At 45.3% G+C, this 26,774-nt stretch overlaps 1 protein-coding gene across 4 annotated transcripts in view; it reads right to left on the reverse strand.

Moving 5' to 3' along the window:
* The window catches only part of MSANTD3 (Myb/SANT DNA binding domain containing 3), a 31,958-nt gene extending 7,501 nt beyond the window's left edge, over positions 1 to 24,457 (reverse strand). Inside the window, exons 1-3 of one of the 4 annotated variants that reach the window (XM_059141409.1) lie at positions 24,231 to 24,457; positions 10,902 to 11,018; positions 7,492 to 7,942 (exon numbers count right to left, since the gene is read on the reverse strand). In XM_059141409.1, the coding sequence (XP_058997392.1) occupies positions 7,492 to 7,909 (418 nt within the window). In that variant the 5' untranslated portion in view covers positions 7,910 to 7,942; positions 10,902 to 11,018; positions 24,231 to 24,457. Of the gene's footprint in view, positions 1 to 7,491; positions 7,943 to 10,901; positions 11,019 to 24,072; positions 24,207 to 24,230 lie in introns of those variants that run through there. The other 3 variants (XM_059141411.1, XM_059141410.1, XM_059141412.1) reach the window with 3 other exon arrangements.
* Between the last annotated feature and the right edge of the window lie 2,317 nt (positions 24,458 to 26,774).

Consider the following 26,774-nt stretch of genomic DNA (forward strand, 5'->3'; position numbering starts at 1 on the left):
CAGTGGGTCACATTCCTCCCAACCCTGTACAACTGTGTAGACAGGACAGTGTCCTGAGCGGAGAGCCAAGGCACAGGACAAGGGAATGGGAAAGGCTTCTCCCTGAGAATAGGGTCCCTCAGATGTGAACAACTGTAAAGAGGATGACCTCGTCTGCTTTCCGTCTAGTCTTAGATCTGAAAGTGTCTTCTTTGAACACTGGACGCAGAGAAATTTGTTGGGACCTCTAGCCTCTTTTGTCTGTGATTCTATTCCAGAGGATAGTTTTGTATGTTCTCTAAGTCTTTAAAGTTCATGCCCTCATGATGCCGCTCATCTCTCCCCACTTCTAAATGCTTGTTTTTAATTTCAACTATTACAGGCTTTAGGGGCCTGATGATGATGATGATGAAGGCAGCTACCATTTTCTGTAGAGCTAACCAGGCACAAGGCTAGTGCTCTGCAGCATCACCTCATTTAATCCTTACAACAACCTACCTAGGGGCGCCTGGGTGGCTCAGTGGGTTAAAGCCTCTGCCTTCGGCTCAGGTCATGATCCCAGCATCCTGGGATCGAGCCCCACGTCGGGCTCTCTGCTCAGCAGGGAGCCTGCTTCCTCCTCTCTCTCTGCCTGCCTCTCTGCTTACTTGTAATCTCTGTCTGTCAAATAAATAAATAAAATCTTTAAAAAAAAAAACAACAACCTACCGAGGGGGAGGTATTATGACAGAAAACCAAACACATTAGCCAAAGTCATTCTGCTAATTGAAAGAACCAGGGCTCTAAACAAGGTCTTGCATGACTCCATTGTCCAAGCTCAACTGCTATGACACCCAGCCTCTCTCCAGTTTACTTGCTCAGCTGATCACTTATGCATCTCAAAAATGCTGCCTCCAAGTTGTATCCACTACAAAACACTCCATTATTAAGAATATGGGCACCTGGGATGCCTGGGTGGCTCAGGTGGTTAAGCAGCGGCCTTCAGCTCAGGTCATGATCCCAGCATCCTTGGGATCGAGTCCCACATCGGGCTCCTTGCTTGGCGGCGAGCCTGCTTCTCCCTCTGCCTCTGCCTGCCCTGCCATTCTGTCTGCCTGTGCTCACTCTCCTTCTCTCTCTCTGACAAATAAATAAAATCTTTAAAAAAAAAAAAAAAAAAAGAATATGGGCACCTATTTCAAATTTTGATCTCCAAATTTGTTCTATAGAGCTATGAAGATGAAGACAAGTATGGTCATGTCTGGGGGCAGAAAGATGACTCTATTTTCAAACTGTCCTTTTTTAGTTTAAATGTGTGCTAACATAGAAATTTTAAAGAAAAAAAAAAAAAATCCAGGCCTCTTAAGAAAACTCCAGCAGAAGGGACGCCTGGGTGGCTCAGTTGGTTAAGCAGCTGCCTTCAGCTCAGGTCATGATCCCAGGGTCCTGGGATCGAGCCCCAAATCGGGCTCCTTGCTCAGCAGGGAGCCTGCTTCTCCCTCTGCCTCTGCCTGCCTCTGTCTGCCTGTGCTCGCTCACTCACTCGCTCGCTCACTCTCTCTCCCTCTGTCTCTGACAAATAAATAAATAAAATCTTTAAAAAAGAAAGAAAGAAAGAAAACTCCAGTAGACGATGGGGCTTAAAACTAGAGGAGTAGTTAATTAACTTTCAAACAAATATTAACTCCAGTGAATGGAAGCTAGTGCTCAGATGGGGAGAATCTTCTCTTAATTGGAAAAAGACCGTCCTGGGAATGGCAACCTGCTGCAAACACATACCATGTAAACTCTCTCTCAGGTAAAACAAAGCCACCCGAAGTAGAAAACAACTCAATATTGTGCAAAATGGATAGGAAGGCCTAAGGGCTTTCCTGGGAGCAGAGAACACTCAAGGATGCACTCTTCCACTTGGGCAATTTGAGTAAGTTTAGTATCAGCAGGAAATAACCTACTATGGCAGTAACCAGAAGGCCAACCCCCAGCTCTTCGCCACAGAACAAAGGAACGAGGGCTGACTAGGAAAATAGATGAACAAGATGCAGTGAGTGTGTACTATAGAGTATGGTGTGTCAACTGAAAGAAACATTGCAGTGGGGATAGATCTTGCAAACATTCTAAATGAGGGCTCCTGGGTGCTCAGATCGTTAAGCAACTGCCTTCAGGTCAGGTCATGATCTTCAAGTCCTGGGATCGAGCCCCATATCAGGCTCCCAGCTCAGCAGAAAGTCTGCTTCTCCCTCTTCCTCTGCCTCTCCTCTATTTGTGCTCTCTCTGCCCCACTCAAATAAATAAAAATAAAATCTTTTTTTTTTTAAAGATTTTATTTATTTATTTGACAGAGAGAGATCACAAGTAGGCAGAGAGGAAGGCAGAGAGAGAGAGAGGAGGAAGCAGGCTCGCTGCTGAGCAGACAGCCCGATGCGGGACTCGATCCCAGAACCCCGAGATCATGACCTGAGCCGAAGGCAGAGGCTTTAACCCACTGAGCCACCCAGGCGCCCAAAAATAAAATCTTAAAAAAAAAAAAGAAAAAAAAAGCCATTCTAAATGAGGGGTGCCTGGGTGGCTCAGTTGGTTAAGTACCCAACTCTTGATTTTGGTTCAGGTCATGATCTCAGGGTCATGGTATCAGGTCCCATGATGGGCTCTGCAACTTAGTGGCGAGTCTGCTGGAGTTTCTCTCCCTCTCCCCCTGCCCCCAAATATATAAATCTTTTTTGAAAAAAATTCTAAATGAAAAATAAGGCAAAACAAAAAAACCAAAGAATGGTATCCATAGCACAATTTTCAATCTATGTAAATTTAAAATATATGCACTCAAAACACCAATGCCTGCTCTCAAGAACATGTGAGAGAATACACAAGCACACTGGACCGATTAGGAGGCAGAAGAAAAGAATGAACGTAGTTAATGGGATAAATAACAAAAACCAAAAAACCACATAAGTAACATAAAAAAGGGGCTTTTCACAGACCAATGATGTTAATGTGCCATGACTGGAAATATAACTCAGTCCCTGTATTAGAGTTCCCATCCCCAAAAGAAGAGGACTGGATTAAAAAGTGAGTAATAGGGTGCCTGGGTGGCTCAGTGGGTTAAGCCGCTGCCTTCGGCTCAGGTCATGATCTCAGGGTCCTGGGATCGAGTCCCACATCGGGCTCTCTGCTTCCCCCTCTCTCTCTCTCTACCTCTCCAACTACCTGTGATTTCTCTCTGTCAAATAAATAAATAAAATCTTAAAAAAAAAAAAAAAGTGAGTAATAATAAAATTTACCAATAAACACTTACATTATTTAATTATAGCTTTGTATACCCATGTTTGCATTATTCGCTTATAGCTTTGTAATAGAGAAATAATAGCTATAATATAATAGCATATGAAATTGAATAGTAGTTCTCTTAAAATAGCTGAGTACTCTTGAAAGCTCAGTTTTCTTTACTTTTTTTTTTTTTTTTGGAAAGCTTAGTTGTCTTAAATGTATTTGACATTTTGACATTTGGTCATCTTACCCTCCTTTTCACCCCTAGCACATTTTGTTGGCTCCCTTAATTTATTCTGCAAACGTGTTCCCCCAAGATAATGGGAGATACATGTCATAGCCAAATGATCACATATTATGAATCTATAGGGTACAAATTGTTTCAATATATTTAAGGGGAAAATGCTGGGTTTTTTGCAAATGCTTTCTTTAGTGTTAAATTTTAAGACAACTGTGTTCATATACAGATATACATCTCAAAAAAGTCATGGATAAAGCTAAGAATATCCAGGGAATGGTGATCAAGATGACACAGCTGAAACCATCTCACACAAGAAATAGTTGGAGGGAGGCCTCTAGTGGAATACTGCCAGGCTCCATCCTGTTTGACAAATTTCAACAAGTCTCTAATCACCTAATTCTGCAACAGGCACTCTGTAAGGTGTAAGAACAGTACTGTCCAATACAAATATAATACCAGCTACTTATGTAAGTTAAAATTTTCTTGTAGCCACCTTAAAAAAGTAAAAGGAGGTGAAACTAATTTTAATAATTTTTTTTATCCAATGTATTTAAAATACTCTCATTTCAACATGTAATCAAAATAAAAATTATTAGGGGCACCTGGGTGGCTCACTGGGTTAAGCCCACATCGGGCTCTCTGCTCTTCGGGGAGCCTGCTTCCCCCCACACCCCTGCCTGCCTCTCTGCCTACTTGTGATCTCTTTCTGTCAAGTAAATAAATAAAATCTTTGAAAAAAATAAAAATAAAAAAATAAAAATTATTAGTAAGATATTTTCCATTCTCTTCTTGGTATTATGTCTTCATGACATGGTATGTATACTCGGACCATATCTCAATTCAGTCTACCCACATTTTCAAGTGCTTACTAGTCTCTTGTGGCTTGTGACTACTGTATTAGACAGCACAGGGTTAGGGATACTAACACAGACACACACACACACACAGAGTCCATGAGTCAAACAAAATCCACACCACAAAAATGAAAGCCATATTCTAGTGAAAATTTTCAGCTTTTTCCCCACCAAGAGCCAGAAGGGATAACTGACAATTACAGCTTTCTTCCTCTTTCTCGAAAGTAAGTTGAAATACAAAATGAGGTAAACTCAGGCTGTTTTAATGTATAAAGAGAGTTCCAGCACCTTAACTACTAGTGTTAACAGATTACTTTGGATACACTTCCTAATTGACAAAGCACCATGGTACTCCACCACCCTCCAGATGTGACCTAGAAGCAGGAAGAGTTAGCATAGGCTGTACTTTGACCATCACCAGCAAAAAGAGAAGTTTCCCATGTCATATAGGTACAAATACTCAATTTAAAATCAATCTCTTGGGGCGCCTGGGTGGCTCAGTGGGTTAAGCTGCTGCCTTCGGCTCGGGTCATGATCTCAGGGTCCTGGGATCGAGCCCCGCGTCGGGCTCTCTGCTCAGCGGGGAGCCTGCTTCCCTCTCTCTCTCTCTGCCTGCCTCTCTGCCTACTTGTGATCTCTCTCTGTCAAATAAATAAATAAATAAAATCTTAAAAAAAAAAAATCTTTAAGAAATTTAAAAAAAATAAAAATAAAAAATAAAATCAATCTCTTGGGGCACCTGGGTGGCTCAATTGGTTAAGCGACTGCCTTTGGGTCAGGTCATGATCCTGGAGTCCCGGGATCGAGTCCCAAATCGGGCTCCCTGCTCAGCAGGAAGTCTGCTTCTCCGGCTGACCTTTCTCATCTCCTGCTCTCTCTCTCTCTCTCTCTCAAATAAATAAATAAAATCTTTAAAAAAAAAAAAAATCAATCTCTTTTGCAAGTATGAATCTTTAGAAATGTCACTGCAGAAGGACACTGAGAATCCATATTTATTCTTGCTAGAAATTTATAAATTGTTTTTATGAGTAAATGAATTACATCATTTCCTCTGAAAAGAAAGAAAAAAGTTTTTGGAATGAACTCACTCGATCCTACTCTAGAATTCAAAAATGGGGAAATAAGACTGTCCCCTTAGAATAACCCTATGAAATCAATATACACTAATTCAGGACAAAGATTTACAATGTTCACTGAAAGCTTTCTATTCCAGCATCTTCCCTGACAACATCTCCCAGGGAACTAAATAATTCGAAAAATAGCCCTGCTGATTCACCTGCCCCCCTCCCTCAGCATTACTCCCTTCGCTGTCTGCAGTGAATGGACAGTGGATGGACCACTGACAGATGGACAGTGTCAATTAGCAAGAGGGTCCCATCCACAACAGAAGTTAACGAGAAAGGGTAAGTGAGAGAGTCACCAGTGTCCCTATCAACACTGTCTACCGGGAGGTACCCTGGCTTGGGAACTGAATAATCAAAATTCACAAAGGGCTTCTCCACTGGAAAACAATACCTGAGGTTCATGGCACTATGGTCATCCAACTGGCTCCCTGCACTTAATCTGGTCAAATGATCAGCAAACAAATTTTTTATTACAATTTTGCATCCCTGGATGATCTGCCTATCATGGGAAAAAAATGTGCTAACTGAAAACATGTATTTGGTTTATGTGGTTATTATTATCATCTTTTTCACTCTATACAGATAACATTCTTGGTTTTAGATAGTTTCTTGTGACTTATAATTAACCACTCCCACAGAGCTCAGTCTAGCCTGGGGATACCAATTTCTCATCTTGCAAGCCAAAGTCCATAGTTTTCCTAGGCAAGGGCTTGCTGGGTCCTTGGAGCAACCCTCCGGCGTCCCCAGGAATATTCCTCTGCTTTAAGGTGTGTCTTCTGCAAACTGCAATGAATCATTATATAAACTGGCCATTCCTATCTTTTTTTTTTAGATTTTATTTATTTATTTGACAGAGATCACAAGTAGACAGAGAGGCAGAGGCAGAGAGAGAGGGGGAAGCAGGCTCCCAGCTGAGCAGAGAGTCCGATGTGGGGCTTGATCCCAGGATCCTGGGATCATGACCCGAGCTGAAGGCAGAGGCTTTATCCCACTGAGCCACCCAGGCGCCCCTGGCCATTCCTATCATAAAGAAGACAAGAATTACTGGTAATTTATCTATATGCATTCCCACCGTATCCTTTTCTAGAGACCTTTCAACAACCCCTTTCCTCTAACCTCTCCAAGCTATGACAATCATATGACACATAGCATCCTTGCTTCCATGACAGTCTTTTCCTTCCCTAAAAATTCTGCATATTTTTTTTCAATGAAAGTATATTAAAACTAAAATGAATATTTCCCAGAATTTCTCAAGTTTTTTGGAGTGCCACAAACCAAACTGTGGATCACAATATTATAATGGGTAGGAATGCTGGTTTTTAATCTGGATGAATGCTAACAGATGTTTGCTATATTGGTCTTAGTACTTAATTCTCAAGTTAGAAATAGTTCACTATTTTAATGCGGCCTCGGAGTAACTTAGTGCAGTACTCTGTGCATAATAGGTCCTAAAAAAACACTTTTTGTAAAAAATAAATTTGAGAGACGGGGCGCCTGGGTGGCTCAGCCGGTTAAGCATCCGACTCTTGTCAGGTCATGATCTCAGGGTTGCAGGATCCAGCCCCACACTGGGCTTCCGGCTCAGCACAGAGTCTGCTTCCCCTCTCTCTCTACCTCTCCTCCTGTTTGTGCTCACTCGCTTTCTCTTTCTCTCTCCCCCTCTCTGTCAAATAAATATATAAAATCTTAAAAAAATAAGATTCATCAAATGAATATAAATTCTCAAAGAAATCCTCTTTGATAGAGATGACAGAGGTCGAAATAAGCAACTGAGGAACTTAGTAACCATATTAATACAGCCCCTTATCTTTCCTTATTCTTCATGATAAAGACGAGAGAGCCCTCGAGAACAAGGGTATAAACAAGTCCTTTGGCTGTTCTGTACTTCTTAGGACTTAGCTGTTCTACAGAACCTGGGGATGGTGAACTGGGAGGAATCAGGTTTGACCTGAGAGCTGCTCTTTGATAAACACCCTCGGAAGGCAGAGGCTGTAAAGCGAAGCCCTGCAGCAGGTGCTCGGCGAGAACGCGCGCTGGCCCGGGGAACCCATACCTTGGGCCGCGCCGTCGGGGTGGTATTCGGGCTCCTCCTCGGGGGGGCTCTGCAGGAAGTACAGCTGCTCGGGCAGCATGCTGGCGATCTTCTCCTTCCCCAGGACGTGGGTGCTCAGGAGAGGGCTGACGCTCCGTTTCACCTTCTCTCTCCTCTCATGGGCCATAATCTTTTTGGTCCGAGCCTTGATGTTCTCCCAGCACTTCTTCAGCTGCTTGAAATCCCGCAGCGACACGCTGGGCTGAGAGTTGTACTCGTGGGCGAGCGCCTGCCAGGTGCGCTGCTTGAGTGCAATAGTTCGCGCGTCGCTTTTCTTGCATTCCAGCACATACTTGTACTTTTCTACCAAAGCAAGCAGGATGCTCTTTTCCAACTCCGAGAAGTATTTGGCAGGTTTTATGATTTCGTTGTTTTGCATTTTCCAACCTATTTCTCCTGGCTGTCAGCTATCCTGTAAAAGGAAGTTTGAAACAATCGTTACCAACTCCCGCAAGGAAAACGGCCACCTATCCCCTTAGCTTAATCCCAATTTGACTCCCTGGCCTGAAACGTAGGACTTTTTCTCCTGTGAATGTGGAATTAGGATGGTCTTGAGAAAAATGTTTAGGGGGGACGCCTGGGTGGCTCAGTTGGTTAAGCGGTTGCCTTCGGCTCAGGTCATGATCCCGGCATCCTAGGATCGAGTCCCGTATCGGGCTCCTCGCTCAGCGGGGAGCCTGCTTCTCCCTCTGCCTCTGCCTGCCATTCTGTCTGCCTGTGCTCGCTCTCTCTCCCTCTCTCTCTCTGACAAATAAAATCTTTAAAAAAAAAAAAAATGTTTAGGGGCGCCTGGGTGGCTCAGTGGGTTAAGCCTCTGCCTTTGGCTCAGGTCATGATCTCAGAGTCCTGGGATCAAGCCCCCCATCGGCTTCTGCTCAGCAAGGAGCCTGCCTCCCCCCTCTCTCTGCCTGCTTCTCTGCCTACTTATGATCTCTGTCGAATAAATAAATAAAATCTTAAATAAAAAAAAGAAGAAAAAGAAAAACGTTTAGATGGTCACTATAAGTGGGGTTTTACTTCAAAGATGTTTCACATAAGTCCTTAATTGTAGGGCCTGGCCACTCTGTGAATATCTTGCATGTAACTGCAAAAAAAGAAAAGTTGTTGAACATCTACGTGGAACTCTTAATTTGTTCATTTATTTCTACTCAATGTCAGGAAACTGACCATTCGCCACATTCACAATGTTAGGCTGCTTTTCAACTAAACAGCTTTCTTGAAGTTTTTTCACAGCTGAAGACAAGAAAGGCCACAGTGTAACCAAATGGGATGGATAACACAAACTGAGATCTCAGAATCATTAAGAGATCACCCCAAAAGACCTGAAACTTCCATTACTATGTGACCTTAGACAGGGCCATGCTCCTAGAGGAATTTGTTTCTTCATCTTTAAAATGAGGGCTTGGGGGCGCCTGGGTGGCTCAGTGGTTAAGCCGCTGCCTTCGGCTCAGGTCATGATCTCAGAGTCCTGGGATCGAGTCCCGCATCAGGCTCTCTGCTCAGCAGGGAGCCTGCTTCCTCCTCCTCTCTCTCTGCCTGCCTCTCTGCCTATTGTGATTTCTCTCTGTCAAATAAATAAATAAATAAAAACTTTAAAAAAATAAAATAAAATAAAAAAAATAAAATGAGGGCTTGGGGGGCGCCTGGGTGGCTCAGTGGGTTAAGCCGCTGCCTCCGGCTCAGGTCATGATCTCAGCGTCCTGGGATCGAGTCCCGCATCGGGCTCTCTGCTCAGCGGAGAGCCTGCTTCCCTCTCTCTCTCTCTGCCTGCCTCTCCATCTACTTGTGATTTCTCTCTGTCAAATAAATAAATAAAATCTTTAAAAAAAAAAAAAAATGAGGGCTTGGAGTATGTGATCCCTAAGGTCTGAGGGCCACTTTTAAGTGTACAGTCCTATGTAAATAATTCATATAATTTCAGAGGTAAAAGAGCCAAATAGTCCCCTTTTCAACTGAGGGACCTAAGAGCCAGTAAGGGGACTTCCCAAGATCACAAAGATGGCACGTTGGGAAGTCAAGAATCTAGACTATTCTAATAATCTGGTATTTTTTTTTTAACACACCAAATATTCATTTTTATTATGGATATTCCTTTGAAGTCTTTGTTCACATATAATAACAGTTATCAATTATATAATATTTATAATTTTTGAAATACTACATTTCTCCATTATTATTTTTTTTTTAAAGATTTTATTTATTTGTCAGAGAGAGCGAGCGAGAGCGAGCACAGGCAGACAGAGTAGAAGGCAGAGTCAGAGGGAGAAGCGGGCTCCCTGCGGAGCAAGGAGCCGGATGCGGGACTCGATCCCAGGACGCTGGGATCATGACCTGAGCCGAAGGCAGCTGCTTAACCAACTGAGCCACCCAGGCGTCCCTCTCCATTATTTTTTAAGAGTAAGTCTACATACCTTTTTACAAATTTAGTTTAAAAATAAATATGTAAGGGCACCTGGGTGGCTCAGTTGGCCCAGCGTCCAGCTCTTGATTTCTGCTCGCGTCGTGATCTCAGAGTCATATGAGATCAAGCCCCATGTCAGACTTCCTGCTCAGTGGGGAGTCTGCTTGGAATTCTCTCTCCCTCTCCCTCTCCCTACCCTCTCTCTAAAATAGATAGATGAATCTTTAAAAAAAAAAAAAAGAAAAAATTTATTTAATATACATAAACTTAACTTGATAGCCATATAAATAATGAAATTATTACTATAGTCAAGCTAATAAACATATCTCCTCAGAGTTACCTTTTTTCTTTTTCAAGTAATCTCTAGTATTATTTTTTAAGTAATCTCTACATCTAACGAGGGGCTTGAACTTACAACCCCAAAATCGAAAATCGCATGCTTTACTGATGAGCAGCGAGGCACCCCAACACAGTTACCATCTTTGTATGTGTGCTAAGAGCACCTGGAACCTACTCTCTCAGCGTATTTCCAGTATTCACTACAGTATGATTCTCTATAGTACCCTTGACTATTATTTTCCCATTTCCCCCACTGCTATCCTCACTCACTGGTGACCGTGTTTTACAATCGGCTGCTAGCAGTTCAAATAGTCTAATATTCTTAGTATCATTTCACAACTATCTCTTGGGCCCTTATCTTGGGTGTCTCCAAAACTACTCAACAACCATGACTTCCCTAGGTCATCTTACCATCCTCCCCAGTACTGAGCGAGTATCTTTCACACAAAAGGTGCTTAGTAAATGTCCTACTCTTCTGAACCTATGTGCCTTTTGTGACCCCACGTTTCCCACATCTCTTAATCACAGTTAATCTCTCAAATACATTATGGCAAGAATGCTGCTAAGCAACACTAAATACCACAATAAAATAAGGGTTGCATGTTTCCCTTTGTGGAAAGGGCCAACATACCTCAGTCCATATATCTTCCAAGCCTCTGATTTTTTGGAATAACAGGCAAGCATCAAGATTCTGATGATGTGGTCCATTTAAAACTGATCAGCTCATATCAAAAGAATTAGGAACCAACTTGAAAGGAATGAAACATGTGAACATCAACAAGGGTGACAGCTTCACAAACACTCATTAAAATAATCTCTCCATCTTTGTGTATGTTTGAAAAGTTCCACAATAAAAAGTTGGGAGAAAAGGTGGTGACTTTTAAATAAACGGTATACTAATTTAAAATTTTACATTACAAGCCAACTATTCACACCCTACACACGGAGAGGGGTTACTATAGTTATGAAGAGATGAAATCTGTTAGACCTGAGGCTGGAGAGGCCAGGCAGTATCAGAGAGCCTTAAGATTGAGGCCAAGGAGGGGCGCCTGGGTGGCTCAGTGGGTTAAGCCGCTGCCTTCGGCTCAGGGTCCTGGGATCGAGTCCCGCATCGGGCTCTCTGCTCAGCAGGGAGCCTGCTTCCTTCTTTCTCTCTCTCTGCCTGCCTCTCAGTGTACTTGTAATTTCTCTCTGTCAAATAAGTAAATAAAATCTTAAAAAAAAAAAAAGATTGAGGCCAAGGAGCATGGGCTTTCCATGAAGGCAACAGAACCTGACCAGAGTGTCTCACTGTGTACCACCCCATCCCAAAGTTAAGTTTAGACTGAAGTATTCATGTAAGTAGTGTCTCCACATACCAGGTGCCCTCCCCCACATACAGATATCAGTATCAGAGATTAAGAGATTTAGATACATGTTAAGGCTTGTTGACCCTCAGGTCCTGGACGAAGCTAAACAAGGAGACATTTATCTTTGGGGATATTTCTCTGTACCCCTATAGTCCTAGGTCTGTATTTCAATCATGTTGGTCTAATATCCCTAAATAACTAATTCCAGGCACCTTCCCACCCAAAGGCCCAACATTTTTGGCCTTCATCAATATCCCTATTCCCTATAAATCAACATTCCCTAAACAGAAATTAATTAACACATATCTGCTACAATATAGCTCTTCTGTACTATCTCTTAACTACCAAGTTATCTATGCCCAACTGAATGTTCTTAAATTACACAGATCCTAGAGCAAATTCCGATCCCCCCATCCCAGCTCCTCTGCACCAGATGTCAATATGACTACCTTTCCTTATACTTTCACTCTATTTAAGAATCATTGCTTTGAAGATTGAAAAATCTGATTCACAAATTAAAAAGGAATTGTTCCCTGTGTTTCTCTATTATGGGTAAATGCTATCTTATGTATGTATGTATGTATTTTATTTTTTTTTCTTTCTAAACGAATCTTTTTTCCTAACTACTTCTTCAAGAAAAATTCCTAGAAAAGGAATCGTTGCCACAAAAGATGAATCGTTGCAACTTCAGACTTCTGTTACATCACGATCTGTCCTCCAGAAACAGTGTACCAATTCACATTCCTACTAATAGCACATGAGCACTTCTGTTTCACTACTTCATTTACTGGTGACGATAACATTTTTTTATTCTATGCCAACTGTGGAGGTGAAAAATGTCACTTCACTGTTTAATGAAATACAGATTCCTGCTCGTAGGCAAATAAGTCACACTCTGAACAAAGTCCCTGTGATACTTGGTGGAGCTGAAATTACATGGAATTAATTTCAAGCAATGAAATGATTCTACTTCACAATGTATGCAGTACCACCAGCTGCCACCAGGTGGTGGTGACTTCGTGGGGAGTATATTGACCTTGTGACCAGTTGAGTCTCTAATTGCAGTAACAATAGCAGATAAACTTTATTGAGTCCTTACTGTGGATCAGACACTATACTAAGTGCTTAATGTGCACTATATCATTTAATTCTCCCCCAAAATAGCCCGAGACCCCATTTGTTACATCATAGTATTTTCTATTAAAAAAAAAAAAAAAAGCAAAAATAGGGCACCTTGGTGGCCCTGTCGTTAAGCATTTGCCTTCCACTCAGGTCATGATCTCAGGGTCCTGGGATGGACCCCGCATCGGGCTCCCTGCTTGGCAGGAAGCCTGCCTCAACCTATCCCACTCTTCCTGCTTGTGTTCCCTCTCTTGCTGAGTCTCTGTCAAATGAATAAATAAAATCTTTAAAAAAAATTTTTTTTAAGTTAAAAAAAAAACAAAAAACTTTATTAAAGTACCGGAAGAAATTATACCACTGCTCTCAAAAGCAAATACTCAGAATTACCAACACCTGGGGACCATTAATAGCCTATTAACTAAACTGTTATTTAATCACTAGCTAAGTAAATCCAGAGTTACCAATTTACTCTGCTTAATTTTGTACAACAGCAGGCCTCACTGGGCCATGTGGTTGCATTCTGCAGGGCTGTAAAGGAATTCTGGTGTGACACAGCGTTCCCTAAAGTTCCCCTACGGATTCCCAAGCAGCCTCATGAAGTAAGCAGTTCATTCCCACTACCCTATTCCATTTCCCAGATCAGAAAAGTGAGTCTCAGTAGCCTGCCTGTGGCCACACAACATGTTAAGTGGCAGGAACAAGATTCAAACCCAGATCCAGTGCCCTCACTGCTCTCCACCCACTTAGTTCTCTTTCAGACCTAGTGGTGCTCACATCCCTGCTCAAATTACATGTCAATCAGCAATCCAACTGTCAGCAGGGAAAGTTCCTAGGAGGAGCTGTTCCTGCTTCGATCCATCTCCTTTTGGCGGCTCTTGGCTCTTCCCCTCAACTCACCCCATCACCTTGGCCTCCATGTCTCAAACCTAGGGCCCACAGCCACCCTGCCCCGAGGTGAACCACTGTCGGTCTCACCAGAGCTCTGAAATAATTTCTGCTGTCAATCTGATATGAACATTATGTTTGAAAAGTAACTGTTGAGGGGCACTGGGTGGCTCAGTGGGTTAAGCCTCTGCCTTCAGGTCAGGTCATGATCCCGGGGTCCTGGGATGAAGCCCCACATCGGGCTCTCTGCTCAGCAGGGAGCCTGCTTCCCCCTCTCTCTCTCTCTGCCTCCCTCTCTGCCTACTTGCGATCTCTTTCTCTCTGTCCAAAAAAAAAAAAAAATCTTTAAACAAACACTTCTCAAAGTAAGAGATCTCTCAGGTGGAGCCTGTTAATAGAAACTTCGAGGCTGGAAAGCACATTCTAGCTTAACACTATTCAGCAATGTCCATAACTGGTTACTGATGACAACAAGCCTTTCCTGCTGCCTCAGCTTTCATTAGAGAAAATGAGCCTTCCTCGCCCCTCAACTCTTCTCAATACAGATCATCTTTTCTGTCCACTGTTGTGCTGGACAACAGTGCTTGGTTGGTTGTAGCCCAACCAGCAGCCCAGTGACCCGCACAATAGTGGGCCTTCATTAAACATCTAACGAACGAATACACATTGATATAGGCATCAAACTGCCTATCACACGCAGAATGAGTATCATACATGGTAACAGTCTGTACATCAAAATCTGCATTAAAGTAAAAATGGTTGGAAAAAAAAATAGCAAAATCCAAATGCAATGAAAACGCCCCTCGGGCCAGCCAAAGACTCATAGCCAGGACTAAATAAGAGCAGGAATCCAATACTAAAAAAGAACAGCAGAAACGGCACAATTCCCCAAACACAAACACTGACTAAACCACAAGAAGACTGTAATAAGTACATTTGAAATGACTCTAAAACAAAAACCCATCTGTTATGGACTGAATGTATGTACACCCCCGAAATTCATATGTTGGAAGTCCTAATCCCGGGATGACTGTACTTAGAGACTGGGCCTTTAAGGAAGTACTTAAGGTTAAATAAGGTGATGAATTCCCAATTCAAGGGGATTTAGTGTCCTTGTAAGAGACATCAGAGAACATTCCCTTTCCCTTCATCTCTCCCTCCTTCCTTCCTGCCCCTGTCTCCCCTTCTCCCTATCTTCCCAAGGGCTCACAAAGAGGTCACGTGAGGGCACAGAGGGCCACAGCAGCCTACAAGCCTAGAGAAGCAGCTTCACTCAGAATGAAACTTACCTCACCGGCAGCTTGATCTTGGACTTCCCACCTCCAGAAGTATGAGGAATGCACTTCTGTTGTTTAAGCCACCTAGTCTGTGGTATTTTATTACGGCAGTCCAAGCTGATTTATACACCATCGAATGACATTTTAAGTCCACCAAGGGTCAATCTAAGTCCTAAAATTTGAGCAAAGACTAGAGCAACTTGGCCAGATTTTACTCTCATTGCCTTTCATGGAAAAGGCAGTACTCAGAGAACAGGTACCAAGACTGAAGATGGGTAGTGCTAAGACCTGGGACAGGTGTCAGGATCTTTTAAACCTTAATGAATTCCTTTAAAAAAAAAAAAAAAGATTTATTTATCTATTTGACAGAGAGAGAGAGAGATCACAAGTAGGCAGAGAGGCAGGCAGGGAGAGGAAGGGAAGCAGGCTCCCCTCTGAGCAGAGAGCCTGATGTGGGACTCGATCCCAGGACCCTGAGATCATGACCCGAGCCGAAGGCAGCGGCTTAACCCACTGAGCCACCCAGGCTGTCAAATAATACTTTATTTATTTGACAGAGAGAGACAACACAAGCAGGGGGGCTAGGAGAGGGAGAAGCAGACTTCCCGCCAAGCAGGTAGTCCAATGCGGGGCTGGATCCCAGGACCATGACCTGAGTGGAAGGCAGACGCTTCAAGACTGAGCCACCCAGGCACCCCAAACCTTAATGAATTCTTGCTCATGAAGTGAAATGAAATAAGCCAAGAAATGCAGAAAACCTGGACTCAAATCCTGACTTCAGCGCTCATCCGAGCTGTGTGACTTTGGCTAAGTCATTAATCTCCAGTGCTTCATCTGTAAAATAAGGCTACAGTCTTCTACTCTGCCTCACTCCATCCGCACAACTACTCTGCAATGGGAGTAAAGGAGAAGCACAGACTAAAGCTTCAATAACTTTTAGTTCTTTCTACCCCTTTCCCATATTAAACTGCCTCCAGGGGCGCCTGGGGGCTCAGTCAGTTAAGCAGCTGGCTCTTGATTTCAGCTCAGGTCATGATCTTGGCGTCCTGGGACTGGCCCCAGTTGGGCTCTGCGCTCAGTGTGGAGTTTGCTTGTCCCTCTCCCTCTGCCTTCCCCTCCGCTTGTGCTCTCCCTCTCCCCCTCACTCTCTCAAATAAATAAATAAAAATCTTTAACAACAACAACAAAAAAAAACTTCCAAAAATACACTAGTGGTCTATATACAAGATACACTCAGATACTTACTGGTTCTCTTACTGCATAGACACACGATTCAACAAATGTGTCATGGACTCCTGCCAAAGGCTCTCTACTGTCCTAGACTACGTAGGAGACCCAAAAACAAGCGGAACCCTGCAGCCTGGAAAGCACGCTGGCCTGCAGAAACTGTGAACTACAAAAGCACGCTGAAACAGACATCGCAAAAGAGGACAAAGCACCTTGGGCCGTCAGAGGAGGGAAGAGCTTAATTTGCATTCTTAAACAAGAGGACATTTGAGATAGACCTTTAAGAATGTACAGGATGTGGGGCGCCTGGGTGGCTCAGTGAGTTAAGCCGCTGCCTTCGGCTCGGGTCATGATCTCAGGGTCCTGGGATCAAGTCCCGCATCAGGCTCTCTGCTCAGTGGGGAGTCTGCTTCCTCCTCTCTCTCTCTCTGCCTGCCTCTCTGCCTACTTGTGATCTCTCTCTGTCAAATAAATAAATAGAATCTTTAAAAAAAAAAAAAAAAAAAAAGAATGTACAGGATGTGAACACAGAGTTGAAGGAGATTGTTCAGATAAATAATTGAGAAGGGCCTCAATGCTGAGTGGTGACAATGTTAATGGACAGGAGAAGGTGCACACCAGAGACGATTTCAAACCAAGGAATTACCAGGACATGCATGTGTCCACACTAGGAAGGGGCATCAAGAGGAAGCAGAGGATCCAGAAGCAGGCATCAGAGAGAGCAGTGTTCCTTGGTATCAAGGAGGCCACAGTCATTAAGACCTCACACCTTATAGCATCTTATATGGCAGGCTAGTGACAAGGCAGGTGATAAGCACCGTGACAGAGATGTGCCCAGGGACACTAGGGCAGGATCCCCCTAGGATTGGGGGATCCAGATTAAGAACCTTAATTCCTATTAGAATAGACTGGATTAGAATTAGCACTGGAGCAAAGAGACCACGACTTTGGAAAGGCTGAGAGAAAGAACGCATAGCGGTGTGTGAGGGAGCTGAAGGAAATGTGGCGAGACGTTATGGGTGACCATTTTGCTCTCAAGAGGTGAAAGGCCATTTCTTATCCTGACCTGTTGACTGTCCCCTCAATCAGCATCCCTAAAACAACTTTTTCTCAAAGGGACATTGATCCTAACATGTTAAAATGAAAAGTCCGGGACGCCTGGGTGGCTCAGTTGGTTGGACGGCTGCCTTCGGCTCAGGTCATGGTCTCGGAGTCCCGGGACTGAGTCCCACATCGGGCTCCCAGCTCCATGGGGAGCCTGCTTCTCCCTCTGACCTTGTCCTCGCTCATGCTCTCTCACTGTCTCTCTCTCAAATAAATAAATAAAATATTAAAAAAAAAAAAAATGAAAAGTCCAGGGACTTCTGGGTGGCTCAGTCAGTTAAGCGTCTGCCTTCTGCTCAGGTCACGATCCCAGGGTCCTGGGATCCAGTGCTGCATTGGGCTCCCTGCTTGGCGAGGAGTTGGCTTCTCTCTCTGCTCCTCCCCCTCCCTCTGCTCATGCTTACTTACTCTAAGTAAAATCTTTAAAAAGTCCAATCTTCCTACAGATGAGAAAACTGGGGCTCAGAGCCAAAGTGGGAGCTTCCTGGGTTTCTAGTAGCAGAGGAGGACTTAAAAGCAAAGCTTCCTCATTTGCTTTCAACATCTCCTCTTCGAAAGCTTCTCACGGTCAGGAGGCCCTTTTGAGAGGTACCCTCAAGCCTTCCCCACTATCCCATCTAGGAACTCGAAGGGCACTGCACTGACATTAAATGTACGACATTGGGCAGTCCCTTTTCCTCCCTGTCGGTTCTCATCTCTAAATTATAAAGCTAAAGTGGGTGTTCTCTTAAGTCCCATCCAGTGCTGGCTGTCCATGATACCTCTGCTGCTATGACGGCTTTCCTGTGACCTAATTTCCACAGTTCTCTGCCAAATCCGCACAGATGGTATCTTCTCATTATTTATGAAGCTGGTGGCACTACTGGCCAGCAGGATAGAACACTGCCACAGAATGACGTGATCTCAGCACCTTAGACCGCGGAAGGCCCACACACAGGTTTAATCTAGAGGCGGAGTAGTTCCAAGTGAAATGTTGAAAGCATTCGGATCTCATTTATTACTGTAGCCCCAGCAAACTGAAGAGGGCCTGGCACACAGAAGGCACTTGATATATATTTGTGGAAAATATGTTGAAACTAACCTGCTTGACATTTGCATTTTTTACTAATTATATCTAGTTTTTCTACTATCTAAAACTTCTCCTTTGACAGAGGATTTATAACAGAAATTTCTTCTGGCTTCTTCTTGTAAATGCTATTGTACTGGGGCGCCTGGGTGGCTCAGTGGATTAAGCCGCCGCCTTAGGCTCAGGTCATGATCTCAGGGTCCTGGGATTGAGTCCCGCATCGGGCTCTCTGCTCAGCAGGGAGCCTGCTTCCCTCTCTCTCTCTCTCTGGCTGCCTCTCTGTCTACTTGTGATTTCTCTCTGTCAAATAAATAAATCTTTAAAAAAAAAAATGCTATTGTACTATATGCTAAAAGTTTTTTAAAGATTTTATTTATTTGGTAGAGAGAAATGAGAGAGAGAGAGAGTGAGCAGGAGGGAGAGAGACTCTGAAGCGGACTGTGCTGAGCGCAGAGCCCAATGCAAGGCTCGATCCCAAGACCTCGAGACTGTGTCCTGAGGGGAAACCATGAGTCAGAGGCTTAACCAACTGAGCCTCCCAGGCACCTCTGTATACCAAATTTTTAAGAGCTGCACTATCACAATGATGACTTCATAATTTCATTTTATGCAAAGGTAGGAATAATCGGACATTCCTGTGCCTATGCCCACCTTCCCATATACCTACTCTGGAAAGTTCAGACCTGACCATCCAGGATGGCCCCAATCCCCCGTCCTTCCTTCCTTCAGAGGGCTCTGTGGTCTTAAACCTTATGATGAACTTGCTTCCTTTAATGCTCTCCCTCCTCTTCCCCTTTACCGCCCACCCCAGGCGGCCTTGTAACTTGGAAGTGTTTATTTTTACCATCTGTGTCTCAGTGTGACTGTGAGCAGAACCAGCCTTGTGTCGAAGGCACGAGCTCCCACCTCCTGTCCTTCTACCCTCACATCTTCCTCTCTAGACCAGATGAAGGTTCTTAAAAGTCCCCACCCCACCCTGCCCTCCCGCTATGGCTCCATCCTAAACCATCTCCCAATCTCAACCCCAGGCTTCCTGATATTTCCTTGGAATCTTTTTTTTTTTTTTTTTTTTACAGAGAGAGAGAGATCATAAGTAGGCAGAGAGGCAGGCAGAGAGAGTGGGGGGAAGCAGGCTCCCTGCTGAGCAGAGAGCCCGATGTGGGGCTCTATCCCAGGACCCTGGAATCATGACCTGAGCCGAAGGCAGAGGCTTTAACCCACTGAGCCACCCAGGCGCCCCTCCTTGGAATCATTTTTAAAGTAACCTCTACAGGGGCGCCTGGGTGGCTCAGTGGATTAAAGCCGCTGCCTTCGGCTCAGGTCATGATCTCAGTGTCCTGGGATCGAGCCCCGCATCGGGCCCTCTGCTCAGCAGGGAGCCTGCTTCCCCCTCTGTCTCTGCCTGCCTCTCTGCCTACTTGTGATCTCTCTCTCTGTCAAATAAAATAAATAAAATCTTTAAAAAAAAAAATAAATAAATAAAGTAACCTCTACAGAAAGCGCTTTTCAACTCCAGCAACTCTCCTCGCTTAGCAGTACTCTCTCCTCCCCTCCCACGGCTTCCGAACAACCAGGGGGCGCTCACTCCGACTCTGGCCCAGGGGTCCCAAATATTTACTCCTTCTGCAGCACTCAGAATTACTCTGTACCACAATCTATCCACGTTCTCAAGGCCTGCCACTGTTGAGGGTGAATTCCTGAGACGTGGAACTACGTTTTATTTGTATTTTTAGCACACGGTAGATTTTCAGTGTAAGAATGTAAGGGTGTCAGGGAGATCCTCTTTCCCCAGCCCCATTCTCTCTCCTCAGCACCACACACAACCCCACTTGTCCACCAGCCACCTCTGTCTAGCTGTCCATGCGGGCACCTCAGAAATCGCCAATTCTTTTTTTTTTTTTTTTCCTTTAAGATTTATTTATTCGTTTGAGATGGAGTTGGCGGGGGAGAAACAGAGGGGGGAATCTCAAGCAGATTCCTTGCTGAGTGTGGAGTGTAACCTAGAGCTCACTCCCACAACTTTGAGATCATAACCTGAGCCGGAACCAAGAGTTGGCTGCTTAACAGACTGAGCCACCCAGGCGCCCTGAAATCTCCAATTCTTCATGGCCAAAAGCAAACAAACTGTTCCCCGACTCTCAAAACTCCTGATTTCTGATGATTTCAGCCACCTTAATGCGGCCCAAAGCAGAAAATTCGGCATGCTCTTCCATCACAGGTAACCAATCATTAAGACCTCCTATACGTTCTACCTCAGTATTTATTACCTCCTGTCTCATCCTTATTGCCTCCTATTTCTGAGGTCAGGCCCTGGTCTCCCAAAAGGACCTCTCAACTTCCAGCCCCTCTTCCACACAACTACCAGAGGGCTCCTCCTAAAACACAGCAATCATGCCCCAGTCCAACAGATAAACCTCTTCCATCTCCTGCATTCCTCAGTGATCAAGTCCAAACTCCGCACATAGCATCTGAAGCCTTTCCACATCTGTGCCCTGCCACCCTATGCCAGCCCCCTCCTTCCATGTATTTTTCAACCCTGCAGAACAAACTCACCTGTATGCCCTTGAACCTGCTCTGTTCTCATGACTCTGTACATGGGGTTTCCTCTGGCTGGAATCTTTTTTTTTTTTTTTTTTTAAGATTTTATTTATTTATTTGACAGAGAGAGAGATCACAAGTAGGCAGAGAGGGAGGCAGAGAGAGAGAGGGGAAGCGGGCTCCCCGATGAGCAGAGAGCCCGATGCGGGGCTCGATCCCAGGACCCTGAGATCATGACCTGAGCAGAAGGCAGAGGCTTAACTCACTGAGCCACCCAGGTGCCCCTGGCTGAAATCTTTTACTCCAAGGTCCACCACGGGCTCATTTTCTGTGTTTCTTTTCTTTTCTTTTTAACAATTTTATTTTTACATAAGCTCTATACCCAACGTGGGGCTCAAACCCACAACTCTAAGATCAAGAGTCATATGCACCCCACCAAGGACTCATTTTCATTTTCATCCCTCTAGGTCCAACTCTTGTGACCTTTTTGTGATGGTTCTTCAACTGATGCCTGGGGTGTTACATTTATTTACAATAGCTTCCTTCTAAAATGAGTTTCAGGTGGCTTATAAAGTATGCACACACTACAGGCGGACTTTTTTTTTTTTTTTAAAGAGAAAGATATCAAGGCAAATCAAGGCAAAAGTTAGAAAAAAAAGGAAGTTAGGAGGTGGTGTAGCACTCAAAATCTCTATCATAGGGGAACCCAGGTGGCTCAGTCGTTAAGCGTCTGCCTTCAGCTCAGGCCATGATCCGAGTCCTGGGATCGAACCCCACATTGGGCTCCCTGCTCAGCGGGAAGCCTGCTTCTCCCTCTCCCACTTCCCACTGCTTGTGTTCCCTCTCTCACTGTGTCTCTCTCTGTCAAATACATAAATCTTAAAAAAAAAAAAAACTCTATCATAAAATCTCATACCCTTCTTGTTAGAAGTAATCTGGCCCCGAGTTTTCTATCCAGAATGAATTAGTTAGTCCTCTGTGAGCTCACTGCCAGTTGTATCTGACTATACTGGAGCACTTCCCATATTTTTTGTAATGGGCTCTTTATGTCCATCTCCCTCACCGGACTGTGAAATTCATAAGGGAATACATAATTTCTGACTCATCTCTGTATCCCCCAGCAAGAAGCATATGACTCAGCAGACAACTGGTGCTGGGCAGACATTCCTTGAATGAATGTCACCATGGACAGAGAAGAAGGTACTAGTGTTGGCTGAGCTCCCTACCAGGCATTTGAAAGACATTGTTTTTCTCCTCATAAAAAATTACATGGCTGATAAATGGCAGAGCCAGGATTTGAATCTCAAACTGTCTCTCTTTCTAAAGCAGCTGCACTTTCCACCATGTACACTACTCCCTACCTTCACCATCACTAGGCACCCAAACACCTGCTCCGTCAAGGCCTGGTTTTATTTATTTATTTATTTATTTTTAAAGATTTTATTTATTTGAGAGAGAGATAGTGAGAGAGAGCATGAGAGGCGAGAAAGTCAGAGAGAGAAGCAGACTCCCCATGGAGTTGGGAGCCTGATGCGGGACTCGATCCCAGGACTCCGGGACCGTGACCTGAGCCGAAGGCAGTTGCTTAACCAACTGAGCCACCCAGGCGCCCAAGGCCTGGTTTTAAAAGAACCCTTCTCCAGAAGCCTTTCCTACTTACTCAGGAGAAAAGTCAGCCTGAATCCAGCCCAGATCTACCTTCCACAACAAGTAAGAAATGGCCACAAATGGGGAGAGGGAAGAGTGCCTTCTCATAGGTGAGAACCAAACAGGCTGCATTGGTATTCTGCTGATGGTGTTGTGAAGTCCTCAGCTCCAACTTTCCAGTCTCTTTCCTAGCGGTACAGTCCCTAGGCCCTCCTGCCTCTCTCTGCCTTCTTCAGGGTCCGAAGCCTTTCACTCTCCCCAATCCAAACTGAATCCCAAAATAATTTCCTAATGCCCACAGCTCCTCTACCCAAATGAACTGTGTTCAAAATATACTCCTTCATTACATCAGGCAGGCCTTTGTATCTTAAGTGTCTTATCAACCGTTAGGGTCCTTGAGTATCCTAATCTCCTCAAACACATGAAAAGAATTTCAGGAATCACAAGAAGGGACAATGACATTTTGGGAAGTCTGGTTCTCAACCCATTTGAATATTTTTGGGGTGGCCTGGGAGTAAGAAAAGACAACCTGTGATCTCACCCCAGCATCCCTTCCCCCTCCCCCCGCAGGATGCCTGGTCTCTTAGGGCAGGAGGGAATTCTGGTCCAGAATGCTTCTGGACTGGTGAACCCTGGTCTCTTCCTCAACATCTTCCAGAGCTTCAGAATTCTCCCCTCTCTGCCCCTTCACAGTCTTCCCCTTTTCCCTGGGTCATCCCAAACTCCCCTAACAGTCCTCCATCATAACTCAGGAACTATGGTTTTGAATTTATATTCAACAATTTCCTTGGTCACACAACCTCCCATCTGACATGCTGAAATCCATACCCCTGGCCATGCTATTTTTCTACCTCATTTTAAATGTGTGACAAATAGATCCCTGCGTCGGATAACCCCTCTCCTGTACTGCAGAAAACATTTGTAATCTTAAATGCTACCACATCTAAGAAACAACCAATCTCCTGAATCGGAGCAGGGAAGCTAAATAAATCCTTCACTGTTTCGTACTCATAAAGAAGATTATTCGGGCAATTTACAGTAGCTACCTCATAGCGCCGGTGTGATGATTTAGATAACTCACGCCAACTGTTTAGTACCTGCGGCCTGGTATAAAGTGCTCAAAATTTAGCTATGATCATTTATGTACATTATCTCTCACAATAGTACCAGGGGGTAGTACTACAGAATGCACTTCCCCGAAACACCCCCTCCACCGTGCCCCTATTTACAGTAACAGCAGCCCCAGGCTCGGAGTAAAGAAGCTTTCCCAAGGTCAGGCGGGCACCGATGTGGTGCTCGGTCCTCGGGCTCTGACTGAGGGACCCCTCCCATGACACCCCCGGACGGGGTAGTGGGGGTCGTAAAGGAGACAAGTATGGAAAAGCGCCGAGCACAGTGCCTGGCACAGCGGGGACCCGGAGCTGGGAAGACCCGGGCACTGCGGTCGCCTGGACTCTTCCCCAGCGGCTCCCCCCCGGCCCGGGGGCGGGGGAAAGAGGGCAGCGTCCCCCAGCCCCGGGCGCGCCGCCTAATCTCCCCGAGGTCCGCGCCCTGGGGCTTTGTACGCCGCAGGCCGGCCCCACTCACCGAGTCCCATCGCCGCGCGCAGAGGCGGCCTCCTGGTCTGCGGGGCAGGGGTCGCGGCGGCTCGGCCCGGAAGCCCGCCATGCGGGCCCGCGGCCCCCCGCCCTACACCGGGCCCGCGCCCCCACCCCCGCCCCGCTGCGGCCCCGGGAGCCTCCTACCTGCAGCGGCGGCGCGGCGGCCGCGGCGACCGGAGGAGGGGCCGGCGAGGCGCGAGCGCGGACGGCCTCGGCTCCTCTCGCAGGCGGGGCGGCCGGGAGGGCCGGGAGGGCCGCGGGCTCCGGAGCGCCGGGCGGCGGCGGCGGCGCGCCCCCGGCCGGCCAGGCCCCGCAGCGCGCGCCGCGGCCACAAAGCCCGGGAGCCGCCGCCCCCTCGTGGGCCGACCGCCGGCTGCGGGTCCGTCAGCGCGGAGCAGGGCGGGAGCGGAGCGCGGCTCCGCGCAGTCCCCACCTCCCCGAGCTGCGGCCGCCGGGCTCCCCCGAGGCGCGGGGCGGGGCGCGGGATGGCCCCCGCCTACCCGACGCTCCCTGGGTGCTCGCAGCCGGGTGCTGATTGAGTTCCCTCTTCACACCTCTGCAGAGGAGCGCCTGGAGAGCCCGAGAGACTGTTTCATCTCCGGGAACAACAAAAGAATGCGTTTGCCACACGGGATTTGGCGGCCATGGACACGAGTTAGCTCGGTCAAGTCCTCCGTCTGAAAAGGGCCCCCTATTCTTTGGGGATTCCCCGCTACTTGGAACAGCCAACCCTCGTGTGCTGGGTTCTTCACGGAGTTTTGTTTTGTTTTTTTAATTTACGGGATGTGTCTCCCCCTAGGCTGCGTGCTCCCCGAGCAGGGACTGTGCCCTCTGGAGCCCAAGACCTGGCTCAGACACTTTGTGCTGAGTAAGTGGAAATGCATGCGAGATCAATGAATGAACAGACCGAACTCTAGGACAAGGCACCTTTTATCGCACCTCCCACAAGGATGGTGGCCCCGTGTTTCTTTTGCCCTGTATCTGTTGGGAAGATTCCAAGCTCAGAAGGGCGGTAACGGCTATTGAACTTTGTTTTAATTAAGGTGAAATTCACATAACATAAACCACTTTAAAATGAATAATTCAGGGCGCCTGGGTGGCTCAGTGGGTTGAGCCGCTGCCTTCGGCTCAGGTCATGATCTCGGGGTCCTGGGATCGAGTCCCGCGTCGGGCTCTCCGCTCGGCAGGGAGCCTGCTTCCTCCTCTCTCTCTCTCTGCCTGCCTCTCTGCCTACTTGTGATCTCTCTCTGTCAAATAAATAAATAAAAATCTTTAAAAAAAATGAATAATTCAGTGGCATTTGTTACAGTTGGATGTTGAGCAACCAACATCTTCATCTGGTTCTGAAACATTTTTATCATCCCAAAAGGAAAATTGGTGGCATTAAGCAGTCATTCCCTATTCCCTCTCCCCCCAACCTCTGGCAAGCACTAATCTATTTTCTGTCTCTTTGGATTTACCTGTTCTGGACATTTCATATAAATGGAATCACAATAGACGGCCTCCTATGTCTGGCTTCTTTAACTTAGCTTGATATTTGTAGGTTCAGGCATCTGTAGCATGTATCTATGAGTACTATCAGTACTTCATTCCTTTTTGTGGCTGAATAATATTCCATCGTATGTATACCACAGTTTGTTTATGTGTTCACCCATTGATGAACATTTGCTGCCCTTAACATGCCTATGAAAAGTATCTGAGTACCTATTTTCAGTTCCTTGAGATATACACCTAGGCGTGAGATTGCTGGGTCCTATGGTAATTCTGTGTTTACCTGACAAAAAGGAAACCGAAAAGCTTTTCCTAGTGCCTGAATGAGTGATGTTACATTCCCACCAGCAAAGTAGGGGGGACCATATTCTCCACACCACCACCAACATGCACTATGTTTCATTTTTGTATTACAGATTTGAGGCTATTTGAGGCTATTTCTGCCTTCCCTGCTCCCATCACTTACAGCCGTAGAACAGAGACTGAGCCAGATCTCTTGACTACAGAGAGATACCCAAACACTCTCCAGGATCAGAAGCGCCAATAAAAATAAAGAAACTTACTATAACCAAGAGTTTTAACTTTCTTGTTTATCGTCTTAATAATTTGTTTTGTGTCCAAGGGAGAACCTATAAACTAAGACCATCTGAGGAGGTTGCTGTTGATAAACAAACTTTAGGACAATCACCTCACTGGAATCCAAGGCAATACACCATTTCTACTATAGCCTTCCACCGCGATGTCACATAAGACATCCATGAATATTTCCTTCTTCAATGAGGATATAGTCCAAAGGACACTATTGGTGTGTGAATATAGAAAGCCAATGGAGATTAGAAATGTGACTGATAGATGATACAGTATGGGAAAAGCAATGGATTCAACAGATAGATCTGTCTGAATCCTGACTTTACTGCCTATATATTCTTGAACTAAGCTGAACTCCTTGAATCTCAGTTTTCTCATTCTAAGGTAGGAATGATAATACCTACCTGGCAGGGTTGATTAACTGGCTAGTCCCCTCTTCAGTAAATGACCAGTATTATTATTACTGTTATTTTTGTTTATTTAAAATCATGGTGATTGCCATGAGCCATGTGCCAAAATGCTACTAAGGAAACACAGAAAACTCATATTTAATCATGTGTCTCCTCAAATCAAGAGAGTAAACAATCTCCAAAATTAATGTGACCAGCA

The sequence above is a fragment of the Mustela lutreola genome, chromosome 12 (genome assembly GCF_030435805.1).
Source record: "Mustela lutreola isolate mMusLut2 chromosome 12, mMusLut2.pri, whole genome shotgun sequence".
NCBI lineage: Eukaryota > Metazoa > Chordata > Mammalia > Carnivora > Mustelidae > Mustela > Mustela lutreola.